Genomic DNA, 11,340 nt, shown 5'->3' on the forward strand with positions numbered 1-11,340 from the left:
AGTTGTTTCAACTGATTCAATCGTATATCAAATAACTGCTAAGTGTGGAGTAGTGGTTAGGGCTCCGGATTCTTGACCGGAGGGTTGTGGGTTCAATTCCTGGTGGGGGACCCTGCTGCTGTACCCTCAAGCAAGGGTACTTTACCTAGATTGCTCCAGTAAAAACCCAATTGTATAAATGGGTAATTGTATGTAAAAATAATGTGTAAAAAATAATGTAATTGTATGTAAAAATAATGTGATATCTTGTAACAACTGTAAGTCGCCCTGGATAAGGGCGTCTGCTAAGAAATACATCATAATAATAATAATAATAATAATGATTTGTTTAGCATTAGGGTCCAAGTCACTTGCCTATTCAAATAAAGTCCCACCATATACGCTGTATCCTCTGTGCACATGTTAGTTAATGCTAAATCTCGTTTTACTTGAATAGTTTCCCTGCACAGTGGCTACTTTGCAAAGCTTTTTCCATTTTTCCCCTTTTTTGGTGAAAGCAAAATAAAACAGAGGCAACACAGCGGTAAATGTAAAGACCTGCACCCAGTCAACCTAAGTTGTTTAATAATTGTTTGTAGGACATACAGTACGTGTGGCAAAAACACCACCGGGATGTATAGTGTGGTGGTATTAAGATCTGCCACTGTCTTGTTTTCCACTTACATTTAATATATAATTATTTGTTTTCTAACAAAATAGTCGCGTTCACCTTTAAACAAAAAGACAAATTATAATACCTGTAGGCTATAATTCTCTTGTAAACCCATTATTCCCCACATTGAGTGTGTTTTCTAGGAGTGATGAGTAAAAAAATGCAATTCATACCCATCTCTGGTTACCTTTTATCATATGCATTTAAATAAAGACTGCAAGGTAGTTTCAACACTGCAAAAACAAAAAAAAGAGTTTTAAGAATGGAACAAAATCTTTATATGCAACAGATTTAAAAATACATCTTAATCTTTATTTTAATGTCTGAGAATATACTTTAGACGCACACAAACAAGTTATCAAAATTGTGTGACGTGTCTTTGCAGTGCACAGTATAAAAATAAAACAAGACGTGTTTAAAATGTGTTGCTGGAGTTTGTATTTATTTTTCATGCGTTTGGTTTAGTTGGCGCATATTCATACAAGCTGGCATTTCCTTTTTATAATAATAATAATAATAATAATAATAATAATAATAATAATGATGATGACAGATCTATTGACCGACCACAAACTAGATCTTGTAAACGTGGACTCAAATGAAGCCCGAGGGTGGGTGTTGTTGGTTTGATCTATAGATGACCCCTTAGTTGCCAGAATTATTAAATTATTGCAACGGCTCCCAGACACAGGAAACAAAGACGCATTCATCCCGCATTCCTGCCTCGTTTGTTAGTGTGAACAGTATGAAAGTGTTTGATGCCACTTCTCATTAAATAAAAACAATTTGCTAACGCTATCGTCTTTCTTTTCTGCCTTGTAAAGTTCATTAATGCTCTTGACTGAATTGTGTATGTACTAACAATGTTCCTTTTTGGAGAGCCGAGTCAAGCTCATGAACTTTGATCAACTTGCTACATATAAATCTGCTGTCTGAACATTAAAGAGGGAATCATCGCTCGGAAAACAAGGTTTGTTTTTCATTTCCTTTTCTTTAATTCTATAAAATATGTTATTTTACATGACCAAGAGACTCCTTTTGCAAAGTCACATAATCGACACGTTACCACCCCCCATTGAATACACATAAGAAAAAACACAACATAATGTTAAAATAAAGATAAAACATCAAATACACGTTTAAATTCTGACACACAGTAACACATTAAAACACTGATATTTAACATAACACTTAAAATGACCACATGGGGTAGGAAGACGTTGATTTACAACAGGAAACAAAGTATTACCTAACTACAATTATTGTACAGTGCATAAATAAGTATCTAGTTTTAGTTGCTATCCGATTGCATCCTCCACTTCATTTACACCTCCTGACAGTCAATACCATAAAATGAAATTGTGCAAAGCTGCCAGTGCTACATCGAGCTCCCGGAGTGTCGGGTTGGAATCGTTAAAGAATGTGGCAATGTTCATGGGCAATTCGTTTAGTAGTTGCGGAGTCCATCTCTCGACATCTCGGAAGATCATTAGTGCATAATTGAAGGCGTTACATACACTTTCCACCTTTTACTGCCCAGATCTCAGCCAACCTGATAAAATAAGGTGATACAAAATAATTATTGACCTAAAACTTTAAAAGACGGACACAATATTACAAAGATTAAACTAGCCTATATGTAGACCATTAAGAACAAGACCCTATCCCACGTCCTCTATATAACAAACTGTAGACGGGTTTGATATAAATCCATAGGGTTCGAAATGGAACTGTTGAAATTAGAGACTTCTCACACCCCATACAGTCACATTGGGACCCATAATAAATGGTTTCAAAATAGGAAGCATCGAATGATCAAACCCATTCAATAGAACCACAGTGCTAGGAGTACACGTTAGTAGTTCTTACCTACCTCATCTCTTCAGCACGGGCCTGAATGCAGTTATTTTGTCATCCTGTTGTATTAGACACTCTTCACCGAGTTCTGTGGGTCCTTGGTCAGATTTCACATTTTGTGAAAAACCTGGACACGTAATTTTATATTAGTTTTAAATATTCAAATCAATACGTTTAGTTCCAATCGGATCATAAAGTAGGCCTACTCAAATGTAACACCATATAGTCTTATAGTTGTGCATAGTTTTATAAAGAAGTTGGCTTAACTTTTTTTGTTAATATACAAACGGCTACACAGAGGGGGTAAATGGGCAGGTATAAGTAAATACATAAATACATAAATAAACAAATACATAAACAATGTTGCATATTTGAAAACTGTGTAATTATGCGCCGAAGTTGTTAAAGGAGGTCCTTTTCTTCACTAACATACCTTCCATTCCTGACGAATATTGGCACGTATCGGACAACACGGGAAACGAAGAACAATGCAACTGGAGAGACTTCTGGTTAAAAATGGAAGTTCTATAAACCTTGTTAGACTGTGGGAGGTCCTCGAAAGCATGCCCTTTGGTAGAGCGGCTCCTCGCTTCTTGTTGGGCCCTGAGTTCGCTACACAGTGCGCCACTAACCATAGAATGCCTTACTTGGAGCTGACCGTCTGCATTTACAGTCCTTTCATCACTGTTATGAGTTCGCAAAATAACACCGGCAGCTGCCGTACGTGCTAAAGACCAAATTCTGGGTTTGTCTGATGTTTCATAATGATGAGGAACAACGCCATTGTTTGGTGCTATGCTTGACGGTTTAGTTATTGCGTTTTCTAAGACACCCGACGCCATAGACGACCCGTTCTTATTGCATGAAAACGCGTGGAAATGATTGCGCGTAATAGTCAAGTTGCAGTCCGTTTTCTGTGGCTCCGCCGTCATGTCTCGCTGGAGAATCTGGCCTTGGTGAGGTGTTTTCTCACAGTCGCTGTCTAGCTTTGAGCATTCCTCATCCTCTGTGTCATCCAGATCGCTCAGCCTTGAATCACTCTCTTTACATTCTTTCGAATCTGGAGAATAGAAGTATTGACATACATTATTAATATCCATTCTATATTGCGCATGACCAATATTTAATATGTTTTATAGGCCCATGTACCTATAATTGCAATATAATCAGCAATGCAATAATAATAATAATAATTATTATTATTTGTTTATTTAGCAGACGCCTTTATACAAGGCGACTTACAGAGACTAGGGTGTGTGAACTATGCATCAGCTGCAGAGTCACTTACAACTACGTCCCACCCGAAAGACGGAGCACAAGGAGGTTAAGTGACTTGCTCATAATCAGTATACACATATCATTTCATGTTTCAAGTTGCATTCACCTATTTAGGAAATTCAGCAAATGTGGTGTATGCGTTTCCACCACCACCTGAAAATAGGCTATAATATTATTGAAAAATGAAAACTGGGAAAACTTCACTTGATATCAGTTATCTAAAAATATGTGAAATAGATGAATCGCATACCTTTATCTAGGCTTTCCAGGTCACAGTCATCCCTGTCTCCCTTTTCAAGGTCATCTTTCCTCTCGTCTCCAGGTTTGTTCTTTGGGGACCAGGTCATTTTGTTTTCCTTTTTCAGCCTCCTCCTGGCGTTGGCGAACCAGGTGGACACTTGGGTCAGAGTCATTTTGGTGATGATGGCCAGCATGATCTTCTCCCCTTTGGTGGGGTAAGGGTTTTTCTTGTGCTCGTACAGCCACGTTTTGAGTGTGCTAGTGGTTTCCCGAGTGGCGTTTTTGCGCCTGGCTGAACCATTAAAATCAATGGTGCCATATCTAAGATTAAATAAATACATAGATAAATATATACATACATAAATAAACAGGTTATTATCGTGCAAGGGTATTAATCAAAACATACTGCTGGACGTGTATGCGATGCATATTTTAATACAAAAGGTGATTCTTAACGCTTATTTTTTTTTTAGATAGTGTTCCAAAAGTTAGTCATATAACTTATTATTACGTCATATGGCATGTTGTTCATACAGTACACACACACACACACACACACACACACACACACACACACACACGACTTGAGTAATACATTATTTAAAAACAAAAAAAGCCTATTTGCACTTTTCATCGACCCTGTAACACCAGCAATGTACTTAAGTCCTGCAAGGGCACCGTTACACGAGAGTATTGACCTTCCTCAACCCAAAGGAGTTTACCTGTCGTACTGGTACTGCCCCAGGGACTGGTCGTAGTGGTAACAGGCAGCAGATTGCGCAATCCCCGCGTGCAAACTTCCAGCACCATCCTTAATGTCGTACTGAGGGTTCTAGAACACCAATGATTCGAAGGTAATGCAACACCATTATATTCTTCTGAACACAAAACAACGTTTCCATTGGTGTTGAATAGTACTTTTTTTATAATGATACTATAGTATTAAGTATTTGCATAGGTCGAATTTACATTAGCCTACATTACACCACACACTACACAACAATGCGTTATTATAAATCCTGCACATCATCTTGCAACCGGGACTTTAAAAGAACGCAGCATTTTACTACCATTCATGTTTATGATAGTGCAGTGCGCTACTTTAAAAATTCCACATTGCACTTACACGAATCAATACAACTTTTAACGTGCTTTTGCTGGCTTGAAATTCAAAGTCTATAAAGCGTGTAAATGCTGCACTCACCAGTGTTGAATAGAGGGTGGACGGGTCTGTGTTGTAGGGGAAATAGTTGCCATAGTTCTGGCTGGCTGCTGCATAGGGAGAGCTGTACATGCCCAGAGCTGCGTTGAGCTCAGTTCGAGTGCTAGCCAGCAATCTGTTCTCGTAAGACGGACAACAAAAAGCGGCTGCAGCGTGGGCTGTACCAGAAGAGCCATCGGGCACAGATCTGGAGGCTGAATCATAGCAAGTCGTGCTGGGGTTTGCAGACACAAAAAACTGCATGAATAGAATTTTAAACACAGATATGATTAATGGAGATAGACGGAGAACAAATAATAATAACGTAATACATATTTACATAGAGGTGATAGGTATTTTTAATTAATGAATTTGAGCGCACCGTTTTAAGACGGTTCATTTCCAACATTGAAAACTGATACTTTAAATTAACATTTTGTTCTATGAAAAAAATAATAATAATAATAATAATACTAGCTGATGGACAATTGTGAAGTACCAGTATGTTCACGATACCACTATATGATTCCTCACTGCTGTCTGGGCTGCATCTTGCCTATAGGTAAACATACTACTTCACCTGATCTGCCTGACAACAACACTAACACCTGTGTCGGGACGTCATTTGTGAAAGAATATATAGAAACAAAGAATGTAAGAAAAACCTTACAATTGCAAATTGAAACGTAAATAAAACGAGTACAGAATACATTTCGAAAACCACAAGCTTTGAATCACACGCTTTATAACAAGTAAAATAAATCAGAGAGCACCGAATTTTGACATATTTGCCTAACTCGTGTATGCAGAGTGACTTGTCTAAGTTATAATTGATAATAATAATAATAATAATAATAATAATAATAATAATAATAATAATAATAATGATAATTAGAAGTCAGAGTGAAGTCCGAACTTTTCCCAGATGTGGTCCTGCAGAACATGTAGTAAATTAAAATAGGTATGCAACTGTTTATCTCAAATAAGAGCTTCGCATGGCATGGAACTTGAGCTAAAAAGTCCTAATGGAAGGTGAATGTTGCCCATCCTTACCTGCGAAGTGCTGTTGTAAGGATATCCAAACTGAGAGAAGGACATTGCTGCTCCTTTTGTTACCATCGGCAATATTTTTTTTTTTTCCTGCTGATCGATTGTAACCAAAATGTACTTCAAATGCACCTACTCGCACACATTCCCACGTTTGGCCTTTTACTCAATAATAAATGATTGCACTTAGAAATTACAGATATCTAGCACGCACTTCAGGGCTTTATGGAGTTTTTTTGATCCTCAGAAGGAAAAAGAAATACAAAGAAACCCTACCTATTTTGCTTTTAGCAAAGGAGGGTTAAACGCATAACGTAAGTCTTGCAAGATATAGTCTCGGCTTGTTGTATTATTTTCTGCTCTATAGTTCTTTTGCATTCATCCATGGAACAGTATCAGCGTGACGTCATAGTAATCCCGAAACGACAGGACAGCAAGGATATAATAATGTCTTTGCCAATCATATCTAGCATCACATTTTCTTAGGTGCATGTATCCTCCACGCCTGTATCATGCTGTTTCAATGCTGTGCTACATCGCAGGACAAAAGCCGGCATCTCCAAGGGTTTTGTAGATGATCTTGTTTAACATTGTTATAATTATAAATTGAGATGAGCTGTAAAGAAGGGAGGGAGAGGGAGAGGGAGAGGGAGAGAGAGAGGTGTGTGTGGGGGGGGGGGGGGGGGGGGGGGTCATTAAATTGATTGTTATTTACAAGAGAGATACTTTTGTGTCTGGCTGTTGAATAAAATGTACACCAAGACTAAAATGCAGTCTATATCTGCATATATTTCCAGATATCATATCATATATATATATATATATATATATATATATATATATATATATATATATATATATATATATATATATAATATAATATATATACATGTATATATACTGTATATATAAAATTAAATGACATATTAGGGGATTTCTGTATACCGCAATGCAAATGTTTTAAGTGTGTTTAAGTGCGATAATAATCAAACAAGTTCCCCTCTGGCGGGGGGTTCTGAAATAAGTGACCCCTTCCTCTGACTCCTCTATCCCGTCCGCTCTGTGGCAAAGGGGCCAGCCCCTAATTAATGATGATGATGTTTCAATTTTTCTCTATTAGATACATACATGCTCCCAACAGAAATGAATGTAAAGGCTTTGACAGGTCAATGGAGGGGTGATTGATGGCTGCCTTGAGACCAGCGTAGCCATTACGAGCAATGCGTAATTGCATCAATTAACAAATGGATATGCCCTTGTTTAACCACCCAGTTACACGCTGAAGATTTGCCTTTGAGATGAAACCAGGAAAAACCCGATTTCAAGAAACCATCCGTTCTGTTCTAATTATAAAGCAGGAGAAGAAATCGTTGAGAATCGTGTTTCAATTAAGCAGTTCTGCACAGATAGGCCACACAACACCTTTTAAAAATAGTATTGTTATTTTAGTCTTTATTGATGAATGTGTGTGTGTGTGTGTGTGTGTGTGTCAGTACCTCTGTGTGTGTGTGTGTGTGTGTGTGTGTGTGTGTGTGTTCTATTCTATTTGCTTTGTGATATCAGTGTTTGGGTTTGATATTTTAATCTTGATTCTAATAGTTACATTTTAACAAGTTCACTTTACCTATTTACCACTTAACGTTTTTTAAGTTTTATAATGATGCACCAAATCTTCCAAAAACAACATTAATAATATAAACATGCCACCAGATTATGATATATTAAATTACCAATTCATTTAATTTAATCATGTGGCAAAACAAAAGTACGCTATTTATTTATTTATTTATTTATTTATTTATTTATTTTTGAATAGAATGCACTTGGACACGGCACGGGCCAAATCTAGATGCAGGTGATCATTAAATGCGATTAAACAAACAAACAAAACAGTGGAAAACTGTATTTGATTTCCTGTTAGTTCTTGATGAAAAGTCTGATAACTCCTCTGCGATCTTTATGCTATTGTACGATTCCTCTTCAAGGGGCGCTAGAGCGCTGCGTGAAAGAAACGAGGGTAACAAATCACATATTTTGATAAAAAGAGATTAAAATCATACAACTATGTTACTTATTTAAAACGAAAATGGGACATAAGTCAATAGCAACTAAACGTTTGGGTTTATTTCACTTGCATGCTGGCTGGTGTAGCTACACAGTCACAGCAGCAAAAATACTCAAAGCCGTACACTTGATAAACTACTTTCAATATACAGCCAACGTGAGCATAGCCGATCTCCGAGTAATCCAGTTGTACACAGGGACTGTCCTATGAATAAACATCTTGCTGTTTATTAACTGAGACTGCCTGATGCATAGACAATATGAGCAGGATTTCAATAAATCAGGTGTATCAAATACAATCTGGAGTCTCTCTCAGTCAAGTACCGACTCAATGCATTTTCACTGCGAATAGATGGGTCCAAACAGCGCTTGCAGAATACTCCATGGAATAATTTACAGAAAAACAGCGGAAGACAGTTTTAGAGCAAACGTTTTCTCTTTAGGCGTTTGCATAGCGGCCTATGTTTTCCAAACAAATGTACATCTGCTTTTACCTCTTCCGTTTTTTCCGAGTGCTTTGAGATGTGTCTATATCAGGAGCTATATAAAATAATTCCGGTCATAATCAACGCATGCATCCATTCATGCATAAATACATGCAACCGTCCTATAGATAAATACATTCCCGACCCCTTCAAACAGATAATCTGAACTGAAGACAGCAAGAGCTGGCGTTAATGTGTAATATGTCATGCTTGTTCTTTGCCAATGTAAATTAAAGAATAGTGATATGTAAGTGCGAAGCAAAATGGAAACCTTTAAATTATGATTATGACTACGCATTTTTTTTTTTACATTTCAAATTACTTGAAGCTAAGATAGATAGATAGATAGATAGTTAGATAGATAGATAGACAGATAGCTGTCCAGGTCAGTATTTCAATGACAATATTATTGGAGTAAAGTAAATTTTACCCAGTTTTATTAAACAAAGCTACATAGTTTGTTTTTTATTTTTGATGACAAGTTAAACCAAGGTTAATATAGTTGGAATGGAATATTTCTAGACATGTTTCTTTCCAGGTGCTTTTCTTCTGTGTTAACGGTATAGCTATATAGCAGACAGGATCACGCATGAGTGCGTAACTACATCTGGACAGACTAATGCATTATTTATACACAGCAGTCACTGTGGCTCAAACTCAATACATCTCAAATGAACGCTAATTGTTTTGACTAACCTAACTGAACTATTTGTAGGTTCTTCCTGCTGGTTGATATTGTGTATGTTGTGTGGTTCTTATTAAATGCAGTAGCTCTTCATTAAAGAGTCTCACACTAAATGCTGCATTTTAACGAGGATCTATCTATCTAGTGCACATGTAGAATTAAATATAAAATAAAGCAGAAACAATAATTTCAATATTTATCCAAGTTATTAATCATTTCCCTGTTTTCATGGTGCTGTTTAATCAAACGTCTAGACATGTCTCAAATTATTTTTAACACATTAAATAAGCCTTTAGTTTCAAACATACATGTGCTGTGCCTCAGGAATGTGGGGTCTTAAAACAGAGAAATACCACACATGCCATATTTAGTTTTCTATTCAACCTAGCTCTTATTGGTTCTGAGTTCTATTGCTCTTCCTTGTGCCAGATTCAGTAAATATTTACTTTTACAGCATTTACAAATCTCAAGCAAGTGATTTCGCAACATTACAAGGTGCAGTACTGACTTAATGCTTAGTTAGTTTAGCCAATTAAGATGCAGTGCTGGATTCTATTCATGGAAAGCATTAATACAGTCCAGCATGAATACAGTCCAGCATGAATACAATCCAGCATGAATACAGTCCAGCATGAAAACAATCCAGCATGAAAACAATCCAGCATGAAAACAATCCAGCACGCAAACAATCCAGCAACCAAACAATCCAGCATGAAAACAATCCAGCATGCATACAATCCAGCATGCATACAGTCCAGCATGAATAGAATCCAGCATGAACACAATCCAGCACGCATACAATCCAGCATGAAAACAATCCAGCATGCATACAATCCAGCATGCATACAGTCCAGCATGAATAGAATCCAGCATGAATACAGTCCAGCATGAAAACAATCCAGCACGCAAACAATCCAGCACGCAAACAATCCAGCACGCAAACAATCCAGCACGCAAACAATCCAGCACGAAAACAATCCAGCACGCAAACAATCCAGCACGCAAACAATCCAGCACGCAAACAATCCAGCATGAAAACAATCCAGCATGAAAACAATCCAGCACGCAAACAATCCAGCACGCAAACAATCCAGCACGCAAACAATCCAGCATGAAAACAATCCAGCACGCAAACAATCCAGCATGAAAACAATCCAGCACGCAAACAATCCAGCACGCAAACAATCCAGCACGCAAACAATCCAGCATGAAAACAATCCAGCACGCAAACAATCCAGCACGCAAACAATCCAGCACGAAAACAATCCAGCACGCAAACAATCCAGCACGCAAACAATCCAGCACGCAAACAATCCAGCACGCAAACAATCCAGCACGAAAACAATCCAGCACGCAAACAATCCAGCACGTAAACAATCCAGCACGCAAACAATCCAGCACGCAAACAATCCAGCACGCAAACAATCCAGCACGCAAACAATCCAGCACGCAAACAATCCAGCACGCAAACAATCCAGCACGCAAACAATCCAGCACGCAAACAATCCAGCACGCAAACAATCCAGCACGCAAACAATCCAGCACGCAAACAATCCAGCACGCAAACAATCCAGCACGAAAACAATCCAGCACGCAAACAATCCAGCACGCAAACAATCCAGCACGCAAACAATCCAGCACGAAAACAATCCAGCATGCAAACAATCCAGCACGAAAACAATCCAGCATGAAAACAATCCAGCATGAAAACAATCCAGCACGAAAACAATCCAGCACGCAAACAATCCAGCACGCAAACAATCCAGCACGCAAACAATCCAGCATGAAAACAATCCAGCATGAAAACAATCCAGCATGCATACAATCCAGC

The 11,340-nt window shown here is 37.9% G+C and overlaps 1 protein-coding gene across 1 annotated transcript; it reads right to left on the reverse strand.

Annotated features, from left to right (window-relative positions):
* Positions 1–548: 548 nt before the first annotated feature.
* On the reverse strand, positions 549–6,800 carry LOC117424064 (Iroquois homeobox protein 6a). Its single transcript, XM_034040094.3, has 7 exons — positions 6,282–6,800; positions 5,232–5,486; positions 4,750–4,859; positions 4,038–4,348; positions 2,943–3,569; positions 2,526–2,636; positions 549–2,204 (listed from the first exon to the last, which is right to left on the reverse strand). The coding sequence occupies exons 1-6, from the start codon at positions 6,345–6,347 to the stop codon at positions 2,527–2,529; spliced, it is 1,479 nt and encodes a 492-aa protein (XP_033895985.3). The 5' UTR covers positions 6,348–6,800; the 3' UTR covers positions 549–2,204; position 2,526.
* Positions 6,801–11,340: the final 4,540 nt, after the last annotated feature.

The sequence above is a fragment of the Acipenser ruthenus genome, chromosome 19 (assembly GCF_902713425.1).
Source record: "Acipenser ruthenus chromosome 19, fAciRut3.2 maternal haplotype, whole genome shotgun sequence".
In the NCBI taxonomy this organism is placed as follows: Eukaryota; Metazoa; Chordata; class Actinopteri; order Acipenseriformes; family Acipenseridae; genus Acipenser; species Acipenser ruthenus.